This window comes from Passer montanus, unplaced genomic scaffold (genome assembly GCF_014805655.1).
Source record: "Passer montanus isolate IOZ18808 unplaced genomic scaffold, ASM1480565v1 scaffold11, whole genome shotgun sequence".
Classification (NCBI taxonomy): domain Eukaryota; kingdom Metazoa; phylum Chordata; class Aves; order Passeriformes; family Passeridae; genus Passer; species Passer montanus.
In genome coordinates this window covers 2,405,208-2,431,194 of record NW_024357613.1, presented here as the reverse complement: position 1 = coordinate 2,431,194, position 25,987 = coordinate 2,405,208, and the positions used below count along the sequence as shown (strand labels likewise).

General features: G+C 37.1%; 1 protein-coding gene across 6 annotated transcripts in view; it reads left to right on the top strand.

Moving 5' to 3' along the window:
- The first annotated feature begins 6 nt into the window (after nucleotides 1-6).
- The window catches only part of ARMC2 (armadillo repeat containing 2), a 69,722-nt gene continuing 43,741 nt past the window's right edge, over nucleotides 7-25,987 (top strand). For 2 of the 6 annotated variants that reach the window (XM_039728732.1, XM_039728706.1), the window contains exons 1-8: nucleotides 7-147; nucleotides 391-443; nucleotides 3,109-3,356; nucleotides 3,982-4,048; nucleotides 6,226-6,397; nucleotides 7,570-7,780; nucleotides 20,138-20,208; nucleotides 24,007-24,099. In XM_039728732.1, coding sequence (XP_039584666.1) covers nucleotides 3,139-3,356; nucleotides 3,982-4,048; nucleotides 6,226-6,397; nucleotides 7,570-7,780; nucleotides 20,138-20,208; nucleotides 24,007-24,099 — 832 coding nt within the window. In that variant the 5' untranslated portion in view covers nucleotides 7-147; nucleotides 391-443; nucleotides 3,109-3,138. Of the gene's footprint in view, nucleotides 148-277; nucleotides 444-3,108; nucleotides 3,357-3,981; nucleotides 4,049-6,225; nucleotides 6,398-7,569; nucleotides 7,781-20,137; nucleotides 20,209-24,006; nucleotides 24,100-25,987 lie in introns of those variants that run through there. The other 4 variants (XM_039728724.1, XM_039728742.1, XM_039728717.1 and 1 more) reach the window with 4 other exon arrangements.

Here is a 25,987-nt window from a genome sequence, read left to right as displayed (position 1 = left end):
CGGGCGGCGGAGCCAGGCCGGGCCCTGCGGAGGCGCTGGCGGGTCCCGACCGAGTCCCCCGGGCAGCGCCCGGTGCCCCCGCCGGCCGTAGTGCTCGTCCCTGGGGGTGCCGCCTGGCCGGGCGGGGGCGAAGGGCCGGACTGTGCGGTAAGTCGGGCGGCAGGCTTTGGAAAGCGGCCGGAGACTGATAATCCCCGCGCCGCTTCCCGGCAGCTTTCCCGTGCTCGGGAGAGAGGCGTGATTGCCGGGTGTGGCTGGGACAGCGTTTGCTCCGCAGGTGCTGCTTGTCTGGGGAGTTCCCCTGGGACGTGTTGTCCCCCGGCTCACCTGGAAACCTAACTGCGCTGAGAACCCAGCTCTCGTAACTTCGTTCTTGTTTCTCTTTGATAGTGATTTCTTTGCGTCAAAATTTCACCGGGGTGAAAGTGCAACTGTTGTGATTGGTAAGTTTCTGTTAATCAGAATTATGTCTAATGATAGCTGTCGTTTACACACTCCTGAAGGGAGGATGTGGTGAGGTGGGGGTCCATCTCTTCTACCGTGCCTGCAGTGGAAGGACAAGAGGAAATGGCCTTAAGCTGAGACGGGGGAGATGCAGATTCGATATTAGAAAACAAAATTCACTGTAAGGATGGCCGTGCACTGGAATAGGTTAGCCAGGAATGTGATGGAGTCACCAGCCTTGGACGTGTTTAGGAGGCATCTGGATCTGGCACTGGTTGATGTGGATTAGGGGGTACAGGGACAGTGCAAGGTGACCTTAAGATGATCTTAAAGGTCTCTTCCAACCTCAGTGATTCTGGGATTCTTACTGAGCCTGTACCTGTGTGCTAACTGTTCTAGAGATTTGCTAGGGCAGACAGAGCATGGATTCGGATGTCAGAGAGCAGAATGTTCATAGCTTGAATAAAGGGCTTCTCACTGTACTGAGTGATTGCAAATACACCCACTCTGCACCCTAGCAATTAAATGACACCAGTCTTGAGATGGGAAATCAGTGATTCTGGGATTCTTACTGAGCCTGTACCTGTGTGCTAACTGTTCTAGAGATTTGCTAGGGCAGACAGAACATGGATTCAGATGTCAGAGAGCAGAATGTTCATAGCTTGAATAAAGGGCTTCTCCTCACTGTACTGAGTGATTGCAAATACGCCCACTCTGCACCCTAGCAATGAAATGACACCAGTCTTGAGATGGGAAGGAGGATGGCAGAGCCAGTGTGGTGCCATATCTGATGTAGCCAGCCATGCTTCTCTCATCTTGACTGAACTAGGAATAGCTGTGAGACAGCTGTCTCACTTCTGGACATTGCTGGACTAATGTATGGATCCTGTACTGTTATCTACTGCTTTAAAATCCTTCTGTACAGCAAAGAACAGATTTCTGGAGTAAATTATGGGGAATAAACTGGGGAATAAAGACAAGAGCCCAAGTATGGGTTTTCAGGCAGTGCCGTGATACTCTTCTACCTCACAGCAGAGAGTCAGGGAGGAGCTTTTAACTTGTGGAAGTTAAAGGCCACTTGGGAAATGGTGACAGTAGTGAGGGACAAGATCTGTGTGTACCAGTTATGCTGTCCCCATTGACACTGCAGTCTTCCCTCTATCTGTTTCCATCTGGGACTGGAGAGTAAAATTACAGAATCACAGAATATGCTGAGTTGGAAGGGACTAACAAGGATCATGAAGTCCAGCTCCTGGCCCAGCACAGGACCATTGCCAGCTGTATCAGACATAAGGCCTACATAGAAAACCTTCCACTTAAGGTCAAAATTCTGGCTCCCAGTAGCTGGGGGAATAGGGACTATAGTCTGTGTTGCTTTTTTCAGTGAGAACTGACTGTATAATTTTTTTTCTAAACAGACAGCTGCAGTGGAACTCCTTACTGTTTTTTTAACCACATTGTAATAGAGGGAAGAGTAAGGAGCATACAGAACAAAATTCAGTCACAGTGAAAACAAGAAATATATTAATGGTAGTTGGAAATATTAAAAACACTGATAGTCTCAGGCTCTTGATCTGTTCCTGAGGGTTTTTTTTATTATGTATCATTTAGTGAAAGAGTTGATGCAGTTCTCCTTATCCAGTTTTATGTTGGGTGTGCAACAATGACAGACACTGCCAGAATGTGCCGGCTCTCAAAGAAAGAAGAAGCAGCTGGAAAAGTTAGATTGCAGAACAGGAATAATTGAACTAAGAAACTAAAGATATAGATTTTTTTTTTTACTCCATAGTTTAGAAATAACACAGATGATGGTGTCTGATCTACTGTCAGTTCATTGTCATAAACTGTGTGAGAGAATAGAAGTTACCAGATGGTCTGAGTCACAGTGCAGAAACATATTTTTGTTTTTAGGTAAGTTTGAAAGCAGAAGAGGACTTTTGCATGGTGTAAGACTCATTATGAGTTTGCTGTAAAATGACAGGGATGATATCTACAGAGAACTGCACCATGATAGTGATGGGTTGTGGGTCCAGGGAGTGATGGAGCAAGTCTGTCACTGCCCACTGCATTTCCCAGAAACTACAGCAGGACAGAATACTAATTAGAAGTTTGGGTTTATAACTTGTATTGGTGTTATCTTTCTTTGCCTGTGCTTGGGGATGGGTTGGGGAGTTGGATTGGAAAAGGAAAAAAATGGATTGCCTGTTCTTCCTTTTATCTCTGCTTACCAACTGCTGAAAACTGTGCTTGCCCTTGGTAAGGTCAATAATATCTATCGGGGTTTTCCTAAGTTGGAAAAACCCATATCTTTGCAGCATATTATTGAATTCCTGTTTTGGCTGTGGTGTTTCCTAAGTAACTGGGTGTCAAGAAACAGATTTTCTATGGAATTGAAGAGGACCACATTTGGCCCATGAAGCACAGTGATGGATTTTAGTATCCTGTAGAAAAACTGAAGGTAGATCCTCCATGTCAGATGCTTTCTGGTTTTGAGTATTTTCCTACAGAACTGAAGAATAGAGAGGAAATGCATTATCAGTGTACCTTATTTCCCACTATTTCAGCACTGTCTAGGATTTACTGTGGTAGCATAACCAGTGTTGAATTGATAGTTTGTAATTTAAAACTAGCATATCCTTTGTGCCATTCACATATATTTTCCAGTGTTCTTCCTGTGCAGTACTTTGCAGAGGAATGCAAGCTTCAAAGACTGAAAATAGAAGAAAAGCAGAACCATTCTACTGGCTGTCAGTGGCAAAGCCTAAGACCAGTTCTGAGATTGTAAATGAAGCCAGAGATGCTCTACAAACAGTAAAAACTCAAAGGCTATTCACACCTACAGATGAACAAAGGAAACATTTTGGGTCTCAATCCTCACAATGTCCTCAAAATAGACACCCTCTACTTTATAGGTACTGTGGCTTTCAGATGTTTTCAAATATCCTTTAGTAGCAAAAGATTTAATTCTCTAATTATCTAATTATGCTTCTGGTGGTTATTTTCCCTGTGTTAATCTGTATTCCTAATCACATCCTTTGCCTTCTTCTAATGATCTTTACTGTTGGTGTTAATCTACATGTCCAGGAAGTTTCTCTGGATTAGAGCTACCAGAGGCAGTCACTACACCAGTTTTTTATGTGTAGAATAGTATAAGAAAATAGTCTGTTACTTACCTTTTCTTGAGACAATTGAATGCTTTTAATTGAGATAGTCTCCAGCTTTTTTCCTAGAACATGTGAAAGCTTGCTTGTTTCCTATAATGTATGTGCTAGATCTTTTTTCAGAACCTTCTGAGATCTTTTAAATATGAAATTTTAGGTCCTGCAGTTTGAAATGCTCATTTTCAAACAAAGTTTTTGCTACCTCAAAATTATTTCTAGGTGGAGTTTTGCTACCATGATGTGCTCTTGTCACTTTTCCTTTCTTCCCTTTCCCCATATTCACTGGCAAAGCGAAGGAGCATGCAATTGAAAAAAAACAGCTGATCACACAACTCTGGATCTGCTTTATTCTAACTATGTTTAATTTCTTTGTTAGTCTTGATACTTCTGATTCGTCTGAATCAAGACCGAATTCTGCTGTTCGTCTAAGTCCACTGACTCACGTAAGTACTCTGGAAATAACTCATGCACTACTGGTATAAAAATGTGTCTTGTTAGTGTTAGGAAAATAAATGGTTTATAGACATTTGGGGAAAATGGAGGCTTGTTGTAACATTAGTCTGAGACTTATAAAGTCAATTTTGTCATTTTTCCTCCAAAAGAAACCCGAAAATAATTTAAACTACTTAACTATCGCTGTATTGCTTTGTGATTCAAAGTGACATTAACAAGAATTGGAAGACTGATACTTGAGTCAGCTTTCTTGTGTAAGTTTACTAAAATAGGTGAAGTTCATGAGTGTGAACATGTGCCAACAGCATGCCCTGGCTGTTAAGAAGGTGGCTGATAGTGTCTGGGGCTGCATTAGGAGGAGCAGGTTAAGGGAAATGATCCTTCCTCTCTGCTTGACACTGGTAAGGCCACACCTGGAGTTCTGTATGCAGTTCTGGGCTCCACACTATAAGAAAGACATGGATCTACTGGAGAGAATCTGATGAACATCCTTCAAAGGTGATGAAGGGACAGGGAGAGATGAGAAAATTCAGCCTGGAGAAGACCAAGGGAGGACCCTATCCCTGGATGTAAATACCTGAAAGGCAGATGCAAAGAGGACAGGACCAGCCTCTTTGCAGCAACTGGACCAGAGGCAGAGGGCACAAAGTGGGGCTCAGGAGGTTTCCTCTGAACCTCAGGAAACAGTTTTCCTGCTGTGAGGTGATGAGGCCTTGGCACAGCTTGCCCAGAGATCTTCAGAAGTTTCTTGGCCATGGTCCTGGGCAACTGAGTTTAGGTGGTTGTAGTTGAATATGGGGCTTGGACCTGCAGAGGTCCTTTCCAACCTCATTTATTCTGTGGTTCTGTGAACAGTAACTTGAAGGTAACTAGGTTGCTTTCTATTTGGCTTACATTTCTATAAAATTTCATGATTGTAGTTTATTTCAAAACAGATAGAGGTCCTTTAAGAACCACTTTTCTCCCTCTGTGAAAGCTGTGAATTGTTTTCAATTTATAAGTGTATCTGCTCTTTCACAGTTTTTTTTTTTAATATTTGGTCTTTAAATATAAGATTAAGTCACGACTGTTTGTTCAGTACCCAAGATAACAGAGTGTGCTATAGCAATTAAATGTGCTTGCTGTATACATAGCTTTTTCCAGACAGGAACCTTTAGGAAATTCTTTAGGAAATTAGGGGAAATATCCAAGAAATTTTATACTTCGGTAATTTGGATAGGGGAATGTATTTACATGAATTGAGTTTAAAAATTCTGAGCATGCTTCTATTTAGATTAAGTATATCAACATTTGGATTTAAGAACTGGTGTTAAATTTTCATGTATTTTGTGAGAGTGGAAAAAAATTAGAGAAAACTACTGACCAATGCAAAATGTGCTTTTTTTTTTTTTTCTTTATCAATGGCTATAAGTTGTAAATTAAGAGTTTGTATTAATTATGGTGGTTGTAAGTAGTCAGTCTCGCCTGTTGACTCCTTAATACTGTGGAGAGCTCTGAAGGATCGGCTGGAGACTTTCTAGTGGATTCTTTATTTTAAGGAGATTGGTATTGATTTTAGAGGTCAGTGCTTTTATGTAGGTCCAGGGCACAAGAAGTGCTTGACACTAGAGGTTCAGGGAATTGTTCACCTCCTCTAAGGTGCAAGACACTGACATAAAACTAGGACTTGATGTCTCTGGATCTGCATGATTTGTGTCAGTGTGATAGAAAGTAGTACATATGATGTGAACATATTTGGAGTGTTTTGGAAATACTGCTTTAATGCTCAAAAGCAAATAAAAGAATAGATGTATCTAGAATTGTTAGCAATAGTCATTGGCACAATATTTTCTTTGATAAATAAACTTGCTGCAGATGTAGTTAAATGAGTACTTATGAGGAATAAATAATTCTGAGTTCTACTCAAGCTAGGTTTTGTTTTCTGCACCCCTGAGTTTTGGCTTTCTACGGTGATAATGGTATAGACATCTAGTTTGTTTGGTGGAATGGTATCATTAGATTCAGGATATGAAAATTTCTTAATAAGCAAGCCAGTGTAACTTCTGTTCTATTTTGAACTTAGTCCTTTGTTAGAAGTTATGTGGGTTTCTTTTTCTTTATTTTTTACTTAAATGAAAATTAAATTATCTGTGCTTTTGTTTAAGAGTCTTCTTTATTTTTGTCACAGAAACCAGTAGTAATAATTTCTGAAAAAAAAGATGAAGCTTCTTCTGTTTTCCATCCAACACCTCCTGCTGATGCTGCAGAGGTTAGAAAAGTCAGCAGTGCTTGCAAAGGCTTATTTAGAACACCTTCTCTGAAAGATTTATTTTCTCCTAAGGTGGTTCCTCTGGATCAGAGTAAGAATGTTTTGATGCATATTATTTGCTAGAAAGATAACTGCATGATGGGTTTTAATATTGGTAATTACATGAATTATTAATACATTAAAGGACTTGTGTGTCCTTTCAGTGTGAATTCTGGAAGTATTTAAATGGGTTTAAGGCAGTTTTGAAACTGTGGCTTCCCAAAATTATGCTGGCTTGCACTTGAAAATGAGTTGAAAACTACTCAGGTGCCTCTTCTTCCTATAGGTTTCCAAGTAATGGCATCTTACTGAAAGTTGTTATCAGTGAGTAAAATTAACATTAAATGCTGACATGCTTGAAGAGATAATGAGATGCCATCATCCAAGGAGATTCCCTGATGGATTATTGAGCCTAAAAGGTGGAATAAAAAGAAATTATATATCTTGACGGGCCTCCAACTACATCGTATTTGTTGTTAAGAGTTTCATTAGTGGTGATTTAATAAAGGTCACCAAATGTGGGATTTAAAAGTAATTTTCTTGAAGATGGGAAATGGCATCTTGGCTTCCTGCATGTTGGCTCATAATAAAGAGTGCTGGGACTGTCTTTATTTCAGAAGACTCATTTATAATGACAGTTCTTACATCTAACATGGTTGTTATTTACATTATAAACTGAGTATCTCACTTTTTACCTACTAAACTTTACTTCATTTTTATGTATTTATTCTATAAATATATCTTTATATAATGTGTCATTTCATATAACTTTAATAAGCTGGTGTTACTAATCGAAGAAGTTGAGAAGGCAGTGTACTTGTAACCTGCCTTGGTCTCTTCTCCCATTTCGGGATCATGCAAATGTTATGTGAGGGGTTTTATTTGTGGAGGTTCTTCTTGTATGTGCATAGAAGCTACAGGATTAACAGATACCTTTTTCCTGAGTTCCTTCATAATATTCAGGTCCTGAAATACAATCACTTTTTTTCTCCAGGTACAATCCACCTATTTGTAACGGGGGAATAAAGAAGATGAAATATTAGAACTTTAAACACAACCCCAAAAGACTTTAAGAGATACTGTTCATAAGAAGACCTTGACTACCTTACTCTTAATAGTCTTAAGCTTTTTCACCTTTTAAATTGATACACGTTTTGATAATGTAACATGGCAAGTAGTAATTAATAACACTTGAACAAAATGTGTTCTCTCTGACTATTTCAGATGGAGTGAAACTTGATTTTGAAGATCCAACTATGATGATGAATAGTCTTGACAGAAGTAATAGTAACTGCTTAGCAGAACAAAAGTTGTACACATCATTTAATGATGAGAGTAGACAATTAATTTGTAATGAACATACCAGCAGATTAGGAAGTGAAGACTCCATGGAAGGAACACCAAGAAACTTTTCACTTCAGCTGCAAGGAGAAAGGTCAGCATTGGTCAAGTATGGTAATGTGCATTTTCCATACAACCTTCTTCCTAGGTACTCAATTGTGCAAGTATCAAAATGCTTAAAATTAATGATATTTGAAGATAACATTACATATGCTTTAAAATGAAACTGTGTTTAGATTATTAGAAAAAATTGCATTTCTTCTTTTACGAAGTTTCTACATTCAAAAGACAAATTTTTAAAATATTGTTGGTAGAAATTTGTTCAATGTGCTTTGTTTGATCATTTACATTTCAAAACCAGGTCCTCAAAGAAATCCTCAAGTAAAACCCTCAAGTTTAAATTTAATGTGCTTTCTTTTGTAGTTTAGTCCTGTTGTTTTAAGGTGCTATACCATCTTCACCTAGCTTGACAGGTGAGTAGAGCCATGCTTTCAGTTCTGGTATGTGATCATACACCAAAACCAGGCTAAAACTCTTCAGCAATAGAAGCAGATTTTTTTGTGACTTCAAATTTTTAGGGGTTTTCTTTGCATGACCAAATAGATAAAAGAGATTAATGAGACTCACATGCCTGTAGCCTGTTTTTACTGGACCTGGAATATCGTATCCATTCTTTAATTAATAATCAAATAATTTTTCTTTTGATTCAGATGTGAATTCTTGCACAGGGAGGAATAGTCCTGAGGCACTGTGTATAGTTGGTGTATCAGTTGCTGCATTAGCAGTCAGATGAACAACTGTTTTGTGCTAATAACATTGACAGATCCGGCAATGTCAGAAACAAATAAATGAAAACCACTTCATTTTCAAAACACATCCTTGTAAAACTTGTTCACTATTAAAAATATGTATTTGGCTGTAGATATCTTCTTTCTAGCATGTTTGTATACTTAGGGAAAAGCTATTTCCCTGGATATTCTTAAGCACCTTTGATATTAAAGATTATGTTCTTAATTTTATAAAATGAAAGGCCTTTCGTTTACTAACTTGCTAGCACTTAATAGTTTAAGAGAATATTGTCCATTGAAGCTGTTATAGTAAATGATACATAACAGAGCTATCATAGGACTCTTTTATATTAAACAGTAAGCAGGACTTTTAAAAAAGACAGATTCTAAAAGAATGAAGACTTGTTATAGCAAAGAAAAAAATCCATGAGTGTGGAGAAAGAATGAGAAATAAGAGCAGAGATGAAAAATGTAGGTGAAAAAAGAAAAGTTAAGCACCAAAGAATACTTTACTGCAATATAATTTTCTCTCTTTAAAATCAGTGATCTAATAACTTCGTAGATAAAGACTAGTTGGATTATCATACTGCATAAATTACTGTAGTTTGAGTTTTATTTAATAAAGGCGTGGTGTGAAGTACTTCAGTGTTGCAGTGGAAATGGATAGATTCTTTTGTGAAATATGCATTCTGCTGTGTTCAGTTCTGCTTTCTGTTTGGGTTGCTGTTTTGGTTGATGGTGTCCAAGTGCCTCTAACAGGAAAGGGTCAGTTGTTATTTTTGCTAATTCAAAAGAATGACCTTCCTTCTCAGTCCTAATTTCAAGACTTGTGTGTATAATTGAACAGCTAACCTATTAGGCATGCTTCCTGTCTGTTCAAAATTGTACACTTCTCCTTATCAGAACAAGAGCTCTGCAAATTTTTGGGTTTGCATTTTTATTACTGGTGCTTTTTGCAATCATGAATCTCATACATCAGTTAAATTAGATCTCAAATTACCAGTCTTAACATTGCTGTTAAGCATCTAATCCAATATTGTTCTGACTAGTTTTCTCCAAAATGGAAGAGAAATATAACATTCCTCCATCCTTCTGTGTTGAATGCAAGATCTATATTTTTGAATGGCCCATTTTTACCTCTCCTGTGAGTCCTCTTCTGTGTAGTCGAGTCAGAGCTGATTTTTGCCAATGCTTAGGAAGCAAAGCTTCCTGACACCATTTAGGTGCTCATATGGCTTAGAACACCACAGGTATCTGCTGTGCTGCAAGATACACAAGAGTAATACAAAATGCTTCCCCCTTTAGCCACAGACAAAGGTCTCTTATACAGATCAGCCCAGGCAGTTTGTGCCATCATGTGATGGGTGTGGATCATCTCAGCTGCTCTCACAGGTTCTATCTTCTTGCTAAGACCAAACACATCAGTCCAGTGTTTGTGTATGATACTACACAAGTCAGGCGGACCTTGTGTGTGCTTGGGTGATGTCATTCTTCATCTGACACAGCAGTTGAAAGGTACCACAGACCTAGCCTTCCATATAGTTTGTTGAGTTTGGTCTTCATGATAGTTGTATGTAAATGGCTCCAGAACCATAGAGGGGCCATTGCAGTGGGAGATTTTGCATTCTTTCTCAGTAGAACATGTTTAGTAGATGATTGTAAGGTTAGATTGCACCTGGTTCTGTATCATAAATACTTGAGGCATCTGTATAGGGTTACAAGATATTTTCTATTTAAAGTACATTGCATTCAGGAGTAATAGGATGAAAGCTTAAAGGAATGTCACATCTTTTATTATCTAGTGTCCTGTCTTTTCCTATATGAAGCAAGTGTCAGACTCAATTCTGTATCGCCATGATTTAAAATCCTTGCAGGAATTAAGCAAGAGGGTTGTAGATATAGTACACTCCATAAAGGGAGGGCGTGGGGCTTCCTACTCCCCTTTCCCTACAGTTCCTATACATGTACTGAAATAACTTCCCTAATGAAAATGTTTTTCTGCTAATGAGGAAACAGTAGAGCATGGCAAAATAGCATGGCAGATTCCTGCCATTGGTGCTATTATATTTATTTTAAAGACAACAGAAGGGAGGTGTTCTATTCCAACAAGAGACTTGATCACTTTCTGTCTCACATTCTTTTGTTGTCTCCAAGACTGAAGAAAAGAATGAACAGTGCTAGTGAAATCACAGCTGCCTTGTAAAGGTACTGGAGGAAAAAAGAAAATGACCTTTTGAGGGGAAAAGCCATTTGCCATTTTGTTTGCAATTCTGTTTTGCAAATAACCTTCTAGATGTAATAGAATAGGTATATTAATTGAAACAGATTGAATTTATTGACATGTTGCCTCAGGAAAGCTAGGAACAATTTCTGGCAATCAAGGAAGCTCAGTTTTGTTTACATCTTCCTCTAACCATTGTGCCTTGCCATCTATTGTGATTGCTATAGAAGTGAAACTTCTAAAATGTTTTCTGCATTTATATATAAGTGTCAACAGTGATGGCAGATTTGCTGATGAAGAGCAACAGTTTCCTGGGTGTGAAAGAATGATGATTTTTTTTTCCTACTCCAATTTCTCAGTATTCTGAAAGCTTAGATGTCATTCCAGGACTTCTTAAAAGCAGAGGTGCCTTGAGTGAGGAAGAGTTTGGAGGCAAACAGTTCATTCCCAAGTGGCCTGTTCTTTTTTAGTAAGTGAGTTTTATAAAGAGCTACAAAAGGATTAGCAGGTACTGTAAAGAAGATATACTGTGCCCTGTTTTCTCTCACCATTGCTCTCTTTATTAATTGCCTGTTTTACAGTATCCTTGAAATCTATTCTTTCATGAGAGTAGTTTCTCTTTCTTATGCTTTTTTAGAATTTTGGAATATTTCAATAGAAAATGATAAAAGCAAAGGATGAAATGGTAAAGTGAATCATATATTCATAGAATAGGGTGGGTTGGAGGGAACCGCTGGAAATTACTTCTCTCTGGTTCCTTAAACTACCTTCACATCTGTGCTCAAAATATACATTCTTTTTCTCTTCAAAGAAAAGGATTCCCACAGAGGAGAGAGATTTTTTTCCTGAGGGGAACACCCATTCTCTTTTGTTCTGGATGATTTTTTTGAAATTAGTGGTATGGTGTGGCTGTTGGTTTGAAGTATGGTGTAGCTGACTCTCCAGACTTTTCTCCGTATTTTTATCTTTTTCTTTTTTTTGATTATGTAAATTGACAACTTTTGGAATTCTCATAAAGACAGAGAAACAGGTAATTAACCTGCTCCCAACTAATCTTTATCTATTTCTGCTTCAGTTCCACTGGCTATTTGGACCACTGATTTCAGAAATAAATAATTGAGTGGTGGGAAATCCTTCATAGGAGGAGCTTTCTACAGTGTTTTCCAGATTGTGACACCTACTCTTTAAAGAAGGTGCCTGGTTTGGTATAGGGTTAAGGGATACTGAGAGAACACTGTGAAAGAAGAATTCTTTTTCTCAGAACTTGTTACAGACTTCTAAAGAAAAGGGTGAAGAAAAGGGTAAGAGTTAACTTTTATCTCTGGTCTTTTAGCTCACAAAAGCGACAGTGGAGTTTAGGCTCATTTTTACCCTGTACTCTAAAGAGTCTTTCCACTCTAGCACTTAGTTTCAGGCCAATGTAATTGGTCTCCAAATCTGGGAGATCTAGGTCTTGAGAGTCCTTAATACCAACTGAATTGCAATTCTGGAATGGGATAGTGTGCCAAAGGGTAGACAAGAAATGTCAGTTCAGTCTAGGCAGACCTGTAGTAACAATGGATTTAAATTTATTTTCTGTTTAGAAATGCAATGTTTATTCAAGATTCAAGTTAGGAAGATGATGAGGGTGTGGTTTTCAGACTCAAATATATTTAGGCTAATGTTTTAGATATTTTTTATGGTTAGAATTAGATTGTCAATTGTCTGGTTGCCTAAAGATACTCTGCCACAAATAGATGCCATTAATATTTTCAATATTAGACAGAATATGCAGAGACTGTGAAAAATAAAAAGGATAAGGATAGAGGTTTTTCATCAAACTTGATTATTATTTTAAGTCATACTGTTTAACATGTGCATGAGGTTCTCCTTCAACAGCCTGTATAAATAAGAAATACTGTATTTTTTGTCTCTGCAGTTGTCATAAGAACTGAGTGAGCTATTCCCATGATTGTGTTTACAGGATTGTTATTTACTCATCTTTAGGATGACTCAGAGAGTTGGTCTATTTGTCAATATATTTTTACAAATTATGTTGTCTTTCTACTAGTTATATTTTCTCGTATCAGTGGTATCAGTTATACAGTTGATTATAGTTTTCAATCCCTTTGTTTTTTTCTGTTCTTATGATGTTCCTTACAATCCTCTGCAGTTCCTGAAATAATTTCAGGACATCTACATTACCAGTTTTTAAAATATTTTCATGCTTTTGAGAAGTTTTGTAGATGAGAAATAAAACTGACTCAGATTGTGTGTAATTGGCTTAATACTTTATTTTATACCTCTTTTAGCTGTCTGCCAGTAATTTTGTCTCCATTGTTTTTTTGAGAAGGAAAATAGTCTTTAAAAATTGAGCTATTATACTGGTTTGTTTTTTTTTCTTTGAGGCTTATTTCCAGATTGTGTTTATCTGTCTTGTTTGTCCCTCAGATGACATCACAGAATGGAAGATTCTGTGGTAGCTGAGCAAAATAGGGACAGATTCTCTTGAGTGGCTCAGTGAAGGTCAATTGTTTGTCTAAAAGGAGTGCTTTTCAAGTGCTAAGTTATGGGTCAGGAAGGAATCAATTGGTTTGTAATAAAAAACATATTCCCTACTATTCAAATAATGAAAGACAATACCAGAAGCTAATTCTGATGTCCTTCTGGCAACATGAAATATCTGGGTAGTATAATGAAATTGGAATAAAGGGATTAATGAGAAATGCAAATGTTAATTGGTATGTGGAAAAATTAATTTCTGTGAGAGTAAATGACAAAACTAAATACTATTTTTTCTCATTTTGCCAAAAGCTAAAAACACTTCCTACTAGTTGCTTTGGAAAAAATACTGGAATGTTGTTTATACTTCCTTTCAAAGTCTACAGGGCAATGTCTTGTTGTTAACATCAGTAATTTTGGTTTAGAGTTAGAACTCTTGTTTCTTGATCACTAAACACTTAGAGTGGAGGAATCATGGTAGCAGGGGATTGTGTTCTGAAGCACTGGCTCCTAAAAGCATTGTGTAAATGAACCTGCTGTGAGAAGATCCATTGCAGTTTCTCTCACTTGCTGCAGCTCCGCATCTGACTCCTCCTCTTCTTTGCCTGGGGGCCCTTGCACCACTTTGTCCCTTGCTGCTGACTCAGCGTTTGCTCCATTGTCCTTAGTGCCCTAATTCCCAGGATCACCATTAGCTCCTTTAACTTTCTCTGGAGCCACTGTTGTTCTTTTTGAGACAAAGCTGCTGAATTTGGCTGTGCCCTAATAGGTCTAGAGCCCTACTTATCTTTGCACAGTGCTCCACAGTGCTCCTGCCAAGAGATCTGACAGGCTGTTCTTGAGACCACAGTTCTGAATAATTTTTCTTAAAGTGCTGACAGTCAGTAGGTAAACAACCCATTGGCTGATACAGTGGAGGGTTGTCCAGAGGAGCCTCAGCAGGCTGGAGAAATGGTTTGACAGGAACGTGATGCAGTTTAACAAAGACAAGTGCAAAGTCCTGCATCTGGGCAGGAACAACCCCGGGCGATCCAGCTGAGAGGCAGCTTTGCAGAAAAAGACCTGGAGGTCCTGGTGTACACCAAGTTCATAGAGCAGCTCAGGATGGGAGAGACCTCAGAAGATCATGTGGCCCAATCTTGTGGAAAAGAGAGTAGATGAGACTATCTAGCACGCTGTTCATTTGTGTCTTGAAAACCTCTGCTACACCTGGGCTACTGGGACCAGCTCCAGGCTCCTCAATGCACTAGAAATATTGAAATTACTGGAAGGAATCAGCTACTAAAATGTGAAGGAATCCTTTGTATAAGGAAAGGCTAGGAGATCTAGAGCTGTTCAGTGTGAAGAAGAGAAGGCTTGGCAGGGGTTCTTATCAAGGTCATTCAATACCTGGAGGGAGGGTGCATTGTGACACCATCACTGACTGTGGGACAAGAGCTCTTCTCCTCCATGGCAAGCACTCAAAACAGGAAAAACTATTTACCTGTGATGGTTCTTTTTAAGGATTTATTGGTTATATGTACTTCCACAGCACCTCCTTGCAGCTTTTCCCTTTGTAGTCCATATAGAATTGTGAATCTTGGGTTGAAAGAAAAGCGCTCAGCTGCTTAAATAGCCAAATTGTGCTTACCAATATAAGGCCATCCTGGACAGTGATAGCAATAAAAATAAACCCAGATTACAATGTAAGTGTGTAGTCACACTCTGAATATACAGGTGAGTAAAATCTCAAATAACATTCTTTCTAAATGGCCTGTCTGTTTAAGGATTATCCACAGTCAAGGGAACCAGACTCTGATCCAGTCTGGAAAAACACCTTTGTGCCTAGTAATCATTTTGATACATCTGGCTCCCAAAATCTGCTTAGCATTGCTTGAAATCTGTTCTTCCTAACACTTAGTGAAATGTCTTGATTTTGGGGTGTAGATACACCATGTCTGGCTTTCCAATGCACACAATGTATGTTGGTAAAATCAGATGTTCAGTGCTTGTATTTATGTATAAACAGTCTGCATCTACTGCAGTGCCTACACTGTTTTTAGAGCTTTGTGAAAGTTAGAAATTGCTCTCCTAGACTTTTGCAGACCTGAAAACATTGATATATCATGGATCCAAATAAAATTTGTAAGAATTTCAATCACATTTTTGGGTTTTAAATAAACTAGAAAAAGGAATTTTGTGAGAGCTGAAGGGGATGAAGGAAATGAAGAAATAAAGGTGATGAAGGCAAGAAAATGAAAGAAAAAAGGTTTGTTTACATTACCAGAATAAAGACCAAATATATAAAGTCTCTAAGGTTAAACAAACTATCTGGAGCTTAGATTTGTTTCTGAGGAAGTAACTTAAAGATAAGAATGGTGGTTCTATAGATATAGAAAGGGCTCTGCAGTTATAGATGTGTAGAAATCATGTGCTCTTAATTAGAGTTCTTTAGCTTAATAAAAAGGGCATGTTTAAAAATGGAAAAGAAATCTGTTTCCAGACATCAGATTGTGTCTACAGTCTAGGGCTTCCTTTACAGCATTTACTCAGGGCATGCTATGCACAGTCTGTGTGTTAGTAGTCTCTGCCTTTTTAAGGATCTGTTTCAGGTTCTGGTTTACATGGGATAGTCCCAATTCCTGTCCCTGCTTTAGGAGAGAGTCCATGGATCCAGTTTAGAAGGGTGCAAAAGGAGAGGCTCATAACACCTGGACGAGCAAAGCTGTGAGGCCATGGCACTTGCAGAAGGAAATACTATGGCGCTTACAACATTTTCCATCCCCACTGACCTCATCTTTTTCTCATTCCCCTTTATTCCTGCTCTTCCCTTTGAAAAGTGACCTGTTATATTTTTACACTGTCTCAATTACTGTGCTTATCTGTTCTTCTCCCACTTTTTTATCTAGTTTTGCCTCCCAAAGCTGTAAGGTTATGGAAGATGTTACAGGATCCTTACTGTGAGGAGAGGGAATGCCAAAAGGGAATGTCTTGAAGCTGGACAATCCAGAAAAGATGGTCATGTTCTCTTTTTGTTCTAGTTGAGCTTTGCTATCTCACTGACCACAGGTGCTTGATAGATACAATTCTGCAGAGAAGAATTAACTTGTTAGTATTAGACCATATGTCCCTCTTAACTGGTAACTAAATAATCAGGGGTACCAGCCATACATCTACCTATAATTAATAAAATTAAACAAAGGAGTAAGTCTCTGGCTTGGTGACTATCTGCAGTATCATTACAATGAAACTATTTTTAATTACCTCCCTATTTTTAATACACACAAGGTAGTGTCTGAGAATGTTCCTACCTCTGCTTATCTGTGCTCTGTACTCAGGCATTTGTCAAGGAAAATATCACCTTTGCTGGGCCAAAACTGTAGCAGGAGTGATGCTAAGGGTCTAAATCTGTGGGACAGTGTGAGACAAAATTCAGGCCCATTGCCAGACTCTGTTTAGCAGGTAGGGAGATAGTCAGCTTCTCAGATGTTTAAGGTGCAGTATGAGGAAGGAGCCCATACACTCCTTCACTGGGATCTTACTTTCACGTTTGTGATTCAAACCTTGCTATTGTGTGCAGCTTCTTTGGAGATTACTAGTTCAATTCTTTGCCTCTGGGATATAGTTCATAGAAATGTAGTTTTCCCTGGAATACCATGGAAGGGTGAGAGTTTGTAGGTTTACTATTAACAATACGCTCATGGCAAGAACAAGCAAGTAAATTTCTAAACATGCAGAATTGCTTAATAAATGCAGCTTTCACTTAATTATCCATTCTTTCACCAGGGGAAAATACAGAACACGTGTTGGGTCTGGCTGAGACGAGTTCATTTTCCCTGGAGCAGCCCTCACAGTGCTGTGCTCTGCACTGAAGGGTGTTGTTGATAACACACCAGCAGTTGGCTGCTGCTGAGCAGCGCTCCACAGCATCAGTGCTGTCTCTCCAACTTCAGCCTGGCACCGGTAGGCTCAGGGTGGGCAAGTTGTTTTGAGGGGACATAACCAGGACAGCTGGACAAGATTGACCAAAGGGATTCCGTAATGTATGATCTCTGCTCAGCAATGAAAGTTAAGACAAAGGAAGTGAGGGGGCATTTATTACTATGAGGTTTGTCCTCCAGAGCAATCACTACATACTCAAGCCTTACTTCTTTGGAAATGGCTGGACATTGCCTACTGGTGGGAAGTTGAGCATAAATCTTTTGTTTTTCTTTGCTTGTGCAAGTGGCCTTTGCTTTTGCTTTATTAAACTGTTTTCGTCTTGGCCCGTAGGTTTTTCTCCATCTTGTTTCTACCTTCGGTCCTGCCAAGGTGGGGAGTGAAAAGAGTGGTGTGATTGGGCACCCGACATCTGTCCAAGGTCAACCCACCACACCACATTACTCCAGTGCCAGCTCACTTTCCTTTTGGAAGTCCTCACACTCTATGTACATTCAAGAAAGCAGTGTTCTTCATTGAGGCTACTATGATTTCTTTTATATGAGAAGGACAAAAATGGTCCAGTTGTCAAGTTCTTTTTCTTCTGTAAATCATCAGAGCCACTGTCAGTTGATTTCTTGATGAGGCCCTTATCAGACGATCAGATTTCTGCCAATTGACTTTGTTTCCAAGGCAACCACTCTCTTGACAAGCCAGTTCCCTTCAATAGTAGGTGACTTATTTTTTATAATAGGTTGATTATATTTTAACAGCATTGTTCTTAATAAGATACTTCTATTTAAATTTCAGTCCTAAATGAGAATGTAAAGATAACAAGCCAAAAGTCTGTGTAACTAAAATGAAGTTGGCAGAGTGGTAAAGACACATAAAGGGATTTTATAATCTCACAGAATTCCTGAATTGTACATATTCCCTAAAGATAAGCCTGCCCATGAACCATTCCCATTTATATAGGTATTCAGTGTATTCATTTTCTGAAAATAATGGAAGTTCAGGTGACTTACGAGGATGTTTCCCAAAAGCATAGATGGTTGTATGCTGATATTCACAGAACAATTTGCTTTCCTACTAATTTGAGTCTCTAAACTGGTGATACTAGTGTTGATACTGGTTTAATCTGTTCAATCTGGTGTTGATCTGTTTAAAAAACAACAGATTCCAGCCCAACTTCTTTTTGAGCACAATTAACATGGTCTTACTCCGCATCTCACACATGTGGTGTTTCTCTCTGGTAAATTAACTCATCCTTTGTTTCAGTGGCTTTTTATATTAATCTGCTTTTGCTTCCAACAAAATTCACAGGATTGTCTTTGTTGTGTTTGTTGGATTCATCCTGGATTTACATTTCCAGGGAAGAGGCACAGACAGGATACAGTTACAGAACTCTTTCTCTGAGGAAAGCAAATTCAAACATCTGTATTCATATAGGCATGTAGTATCATCATGCCTACACACAATTCTGAAGGTACTGATTTCTGAATATAGCTGTGTTTGGTATAAGGTGACTGAAGTTGTTCTCTTGCTTATCCAGTATACTTTCAACTTGTCTTGATTTCAGAGATGGCTGAAACTTGTAGAAACATTTCTGACACTTTTAAAGTTTGTAGGACAAGGCATTCCCAGAAACAGAATCAAATTTTTGTATCTACCAATACCTTGAACTGACTGTAATGTGTGCTCTAAACACCTTCTTTCTTAGAAATGTCAGACAATTTTAGAGAGGCAAACACTTGTCTTTTTTACTTTATAAAGTATTGCTTCCCCAGAGTTGTAGAAATTACTGTATGCGAGATGAAATAATTTCAAGATAGTTTGTGTAAGCATTTGGATTTTGGAGCACTTAAATCCTCATGCTGTAAAATAAAACATTATTCACTGTTAGCCATAATGAAACAACTGTTCCTCTGTAGTGTGGTTGCTTGGGAAATTTCTCACTGATCACAGTGAGCTATGCAGTCCCTTTTGCAGGGAACTGATCTTGCAAGAGCTTTGTCTTTTATTCTGTCCCCATCTGTTGATAGGATGACTTACATCTTCTGTCTGGACTGACAGACAGGATTTAGGCACCAATCCAACAAACTACTTAAACAACAGTTTAGCTTTAAGCCTTAGAGTAACTAAATTACTTGGTTAAAAAAAATTGAAATAGCATTGCCAACACACTACTATCATCTTTAGAAGAGTTCAGGAGATTAGGTTGTATTGGCACATGAACTTTAAATGGAATAAGAAGTGTTAAATTAAACATAGATTAAGACTTTCCTCTTTAGTACAGGAGAAAAGATTCCAGTTTGATAGCAGAGAGTCTACACCTTGTATATTTCTTTTAGACCAGTGCTGCTTGAGTGTGTAGCTAGGCAAACAGAATAAACAACTAAATTTATTATAGATGTATGTAGTAGTTTCCTCTGTCCAAAGAAAAACTGACCATAAAATCAGCAGGAATTATGGCATTACTTTGTAAAACAATAGAAATGGCAACATACCTGTTGTACTGACAGAACTAGTGACCAGTTAGCAATAATTCACTGGCAGACACAGAAATTCTAATATGTACTTTAAAGGTTACTCAGGTGTTTGTTTCTTTGAAAGATCTTCTCATTAAATATCATGAAAGTGTTAATCCTGTCAGAAAAATAATAGTGTCCTTGTGAATGAATGAACTTATAGTTTTAAGCTAATTAAGTTTTATATTCATTTAATGAAGTTGATGGTAAAACAGAAATTATCTCTTTCTGAATTTAGTTCGGTTCATCTTTCATTTTATTGAGCAAGCAGAAATGCTTAGTTTTTGTGTTCCATAATGGTGACCTCTTGTGGTGTGAATATGTCAGTATTTCTGAAGGAGTTTTCTGTAATACATATGGGAGGAGGTTGTATTTACATGTAACTTTTAATGAACAGCTAACTTACTAACTTAGTAAAGTAACATCATCTTTTCCAATTAGTTATTAATATGCACAACTCAATGCATGTGAAAAAACAAGCATTTTGAGCACAGTTTTCTGATAATGCTTTTGTGTGTTCATACTGCTTCTTTTAGTGACCAGATGGAGGAGCCTGGCAAAAAGTCATCTCAGCTGAGGACTTCAGGCCAGAAGAGAAGAGTAACAGGTACAAGGGATTTCAGTCTCCATTCAAAAAGTGTGAAATACAGTCTAATAGAAATAATGTAATTCCTGTGATTTGACAGTATTGTTTATTATTATTCACTGAACTATATTTTTTAGTTTTCTAGATATATTGGGTTTTCTTACTGTTTTTAGTGAAGAGAAACAATATTCAAGAGATCTTCACTCTAAATATCTGTTGGTATTTTCTATCTTGCTTTTCCCATATCTAGGCTTAAGAATTTGCCAATCCATTAATACCTTATTTGTCCATCACTTTTTGTAATCTGTCACAGTTGCACAGAAACTAATAAAATTATGCCAGCCTGCATTATCTGAAGAAACAGATTTTGGATTGCTGTGTAGGGATGCATTTTGCTAATTTTACATAACATATTTTAATAATATTTCCTCATAGCTGGCACATTTCATACATCACAAGTGTGTATTTGAGAGTCTAGTATGGAAATCTGAAGTTTCTACTGTGCTTTATTGTGCTTTATTACTATTTTTCTAGAACTGAGAAATTCTGTTATTCCAGATCATTGTGGCAAAAGCTGCACTGTGCTCTGCTCTCATTTCTTTATGAGAAGCAGAGTGTATTTAGCACGTTATGCAAGTTAGTACACTTACAAGCCTTTTAATTAGTTTTTGCTATTTTATTATTGTTACTGAAAAGATGAAGTGTGTTTTTAGGATTGTTTCTTTTTAAGTCTACTTGTCTTAACATTTTGTAGCTTCCTTAGTTTGTGCATGCTTCATCTTTTATCCCACAGTAAAGAGGGGGATAGCACTAGGAATTCTCCATCATTTCTTCTCTACAATGGGATTCTGGGTGGAGTGTTTATTTACAAATTATTTCTGTTTTCTGATATGAATTGTGTTTATCTTGACATTTTAGAAAGGAGGTAGACTGTTTCAATATTGATCTATTCGTGGCCACTCAGTATTCAGTGAAAAGGCTAAACATTATAAGTCAGGCAGTGCTCAGCTTTTGAAAGCTCAGTGTTGCTAAGGCTCTTGTATTTACATGCTAAAAACAGCAACCAATAAATGTAGACTGATTAGTGATTTTTTTTTTTGACCAGAATGCAAAGCTGCGGTTAAGACCTATTGAAAACTGAGACAGCCAATTTGAACTTGCTGCATTCTTTTGCCTTCAGTATTTTTTCTGTTGAATTGTGGTTTGCTCTATTAGAAAGTTCTGGACAGCTTCTGCAATATTTTAAATATAGCTAGTACTCTAACTTTTCATCAGCAGCTTAAAAAATCTCCCAGTACTGAGACACATACAATTTAGTAATGTTGCTTTACTTGTATATTTGTGTATTGTCTGGTCATTCTTACTGCTAGGTTTAGTACTGTTTAGTAAAAGCTAATGATCTTCTTTTTTATTTAGGTATAAGAGATAATTATATTTAGATATAAGGTATACCTTATTCAGATATAAGGTATTATTCGTTTTTTTAAAAATTATGCCATTATGACTTTCAGTTTGCTGTATTCTTCTGATGAATATGAGACAAGGGAAGCAGACTAGTACAAAAAAGCATTGTTTTTTTCATTCTGAACTGAAAATTAAATGGATTTGGTAATTTTTTTTAAAGTGAGAAGTTTGGCTCTATCTGCAAATGCATGCCTGAAGTTTTCTATTTCTTGACTAATGAAGTTAAGTATATGTGTAGTTAAAAAGTCAGTTCCATCTTTCAGTTTAAGAGAGGTAGCTACAGATAGAAAATAAAAGAAATAATTGAGTCAATATGTGGGTTTTGTGGCAGGAAGGAAGTGTGCACGCTATTGTAGTGTTCTCATTTCAGCTGTACTTTTACATTATCCTAGAGCAGAATTTTCGTTAATTTTCAGAATTTACATTATCTGGAGCAGAATTTTCACTTCATTGCAAACACTGCATAGTGTTTTATTAATTAGGCTACTCATCAATTTAAATAAGACTGTCAGCTCATTTGATCTACAAAATAAAAATGCCATGCAATATAGTAAGAATAATATTTCCTAATAACATATACTTATATATAATATATAAATATATATATATATATATAAAATATAGTGTATTACTTATGAAATAGCAGCATTTTTAGTAATCTTTTGAAATAGGTATATTTGATAGATTAATTGTGTGTAAGATGTAGGTAGACAGTTAATATAGACCAAAAAAATGAGTCTTTTGGTTATTTTCTAAAGAGCAAGTTTTTAAAATCGGAAGTTTTTAATTGTTTTACTTTTCCAAGTAATGCCAGTAGACAGTCACTGTTTTAAGGTCTGACATACTTCCTTGTGATGCAAACCTCTTATTATTGGTGTCCTCAGGTGGTATAGTAGTTTTTGTGGTCCTTCACATTTGTGTTAGGAATTTACATTGTCCTTTAAATGCAAGAGCTAGTAATGAACAACAGGAGACATTTTCAGACAAATCCGTGACTTAAAGAAATGTGTATAATCCAGTCTTAATGGCTTTCTTATTTAGTAGAGTTGTGTGACTTTTATTTCCCTATTAAAAAAACCTCAAAGCAAAAACAAATCAGCAAAGCAGATCCTGTCTTTATAACAACTTTTCTTGCCTGCAAGATAAAGAGCTTAACCCAGTCTTTAACTCCAAACACATGCCTACATGTACCTTGTAAGCAACTGTTAGATCCTTTACATCTTGATTTTTGCAGAAGCTCTGGTTCTCCATCTGTAGTGGCCCAATGGTCAAGGCCAGAGTTTTGTCTCTTCACAAAATACTAGGTGGAGGTGTAAAGAATGTTCAGCACATCAGAATAATTCCCAGTGATACTGCATCCATGTGAAAGTGAATCCTGGATTGCATTTTTTAATAAATCATGTTTTCACCAACTTCCTTGTCCAATCTGAAAACAGATCCATGCTCCCAGTCTTGCTTCCAGAAAAATTCTAGTCCACTGCTTTTTAGGTCTACCAATTTTTGCCTTCATGTCTGTGTTCCTTTTTTTTCGTATTTTCTTTTTGAAGCCAAGCATAAAAAGGCTTAAGTATTTTTAAAAACGCTCGTTGTGAGGTGGACAAGGTTTCTGATAGTGAAAAGTAGCTTTTTCTGAGTCACAGGGGTATTTGGCTGAGGGCAGCCAAGAACAGTGGGAGTCAGTTGTCTTCAAGATTTCTGACATGTTTTTTTGGAGACAAATATCTTTCACATATCTATAGTTTACTACTCATTTCAGAGGTTGCCGTGTGTCAAACTGCTGAATGCAATGAAGAACAGGAATAAACATACATTTTATAAAAGTTTAGTCATGAGGTTCACCAAACTAATTGCATGAAGTAGTTAGAATTGCTAACAGGATGTAATAACTAACAGGACTATTCCCTAACTGGCCAGTCAGTTAATCAAGCTTAGTGTTATATCATACATATGTTCTAGATAAAATTCTACAATCTTAGAGGGTTGTCTGTAGTATGCATTTTTTTAAACAAATCTCGTGAGCACAGAGTTGAGAAATAGTAGGAGACTTTGATGTTTAAGTAGTCATTACCTTCCAATTCAGTGATCAAATGAAACATTAATGTCAGCAAACAAAAGCTTTACAATACAGCTTTACATATCAAACCGCTTATCTATCTAGTTTTGTTTGAAATGTTTGTTTTTGAGAACATGTAAATAGAAATAAAATCATTAATTCATAGAATAACCCAGAATATAGCAAAATGTGATGTTTTAGATTTTTTTCTGACTAATGAATAAAGTATTTGTAGCTATTTATTATTGTAGAGAGTGAAACCTTCACTGAATGTGTGCTTTTGTTTTGAATGTATTTTGAAGGCCTAAAGGATGAAACAAGAATAAATGATTGGGAAGAGGAAGATTTCTTTTGGCATACAAGGATTCTTCCAATTCTGCGCGACCTGGAAAAAAGTGGGTAACGCTGCTCTGAAAGGGTGTATTTTCTGTACTGTTTCTTGCAGGAAACATGGGACTCATTTTTGTTTACTACAAAACAGTAACAGTAATTGAGATATGTGGCCTTTTATGCTTCCATATGTTCAGTGACTTCACAGTGTAAAACTGGCCTGGGCAGTCTAGGTGGCCCTGCTTGAGCACAGGGGATGTACCAGATGACATTCAGAGGTCACTTCCAACCTTACCCATTCTGTGATCCTGTAAAAAAACCCAGAACTGGTTTGGAGAAGATGTTGTCTGATTAAATTACCTTATTTTAGACAGCATAGCTCTGCCAGCTTAGCAGTCAATGTTGAGCTAATAATTTTAAGAATAAGTACTGCACGGATTCACTGCTTTAACCATAGACTGTATTGAAGGTCTCAATGCATTTTGAAAAACTAAGGAAATCTTAATGAAAATTTCTACTTGTGAGTAAAGTGTTAGATGTGCCAGAAAAGTATGTAATGACTCAGAGTACTGAAGCAAAATTGAGTAAATTAAGTATAGCTTGAAAGGTTAAACTCTGGAATCCATTTTGCATTGAAGAAGTTGTTCAGTTGCCTTCTGTAGACACTGTATTTATTTGAATGGTGGGAATATAGAAAGTAGGCTTGTTTTTAAAAGTAGTTCTGTTTGACAGGATCTTTAGCAGTGTTTGTGATATCATGGTACAGATTAGAACTTTATTTGCATAGTTTTGCAGATGTTTGTGAGTATGAGACACCTGTACAGTGCTAAGAGATTCCTAATATATGTAATTGTTTAAAAAAGACAGGATTCTCATTCCCACGTCTGTCACTGATGTATAGAAAACTGTGATCAGGAAATTTGAAAACAGCTATGTAACTTCACATTTTCCTTGCTTAATGCCAAGATTGTCAAATATCAGCCACTGAGTTACGGTTTTGCATGGTGAGATGTTCTTTATTTGTAAGCAAAATAAAATTTAAAGGTAAAATCTAATCATGTCTTTCCCTTGTCATGAATGTAGCTAAGGAAAATCAGTTTTCATACCCCTTTTCCTCAGTATTCACTTGTTTTGGTTAGTGTATTGGGGTTTTTCTAGCTTTTATAAAAACCTGATTATGGCTTAGTTTTTCTAATAATAGATGACATTATCTAATGATACTTTCTCACCAGTTGGTTGAATGTAGTACTGCATATACCTTAAGACCTGAGTTTTGCTACCTGAATATTAACACAAATTGTAACTGAATTGCATCACTGCCTCCTGCAACTGTGTGATATATTGCTTTCTTTAGACTATTTACTGCATAATTCTTATGAATATTAGAATTCCATAATTGAAATGCTTTGAGTGGGTCTGTTGGTAATTTAATATTTTTTAATTTCAGGTGCAGTCATTTGCTTCATACCTTTTACCTAATTCCCTGCACATGAACTTAGGTTGCGTTTAGTTTTTCATATATTAATTGAGAAGCCTTTTTCTTCACCTTCCCATGCAAAAATATTTGCAGAAGCCTTTCCATGTAAAAACAAATCAGAAGTTAACCTGGAATTTATTGCCTAAATTCTTCTGAATATTATGTGCTTGAGTTGTTTATAATATGACCAAAAAAGACTCCTAAAGTCACTTTTTCTAAAGGAACAATTAATTTATTTTGTTACATTCCAATACTCAGGAGGTTAAGCTTTAAAATGCCCCATGGGATGAGTGATGAATAATTTTTGTTGTTAATTTTGATGAAATGGAGTGTAAGAACTTTCAGTTTTGGTTCCTTGGCACTCCTGTTTAATAGCTTACTGGAGCAGAGCATTTAGGATCATGCTAAATTTTGTTGAATTTTCTGTCATGATGGGAGTAGAAATGGAATAGTCATTGCTGTTCCTTGAGGGTGAT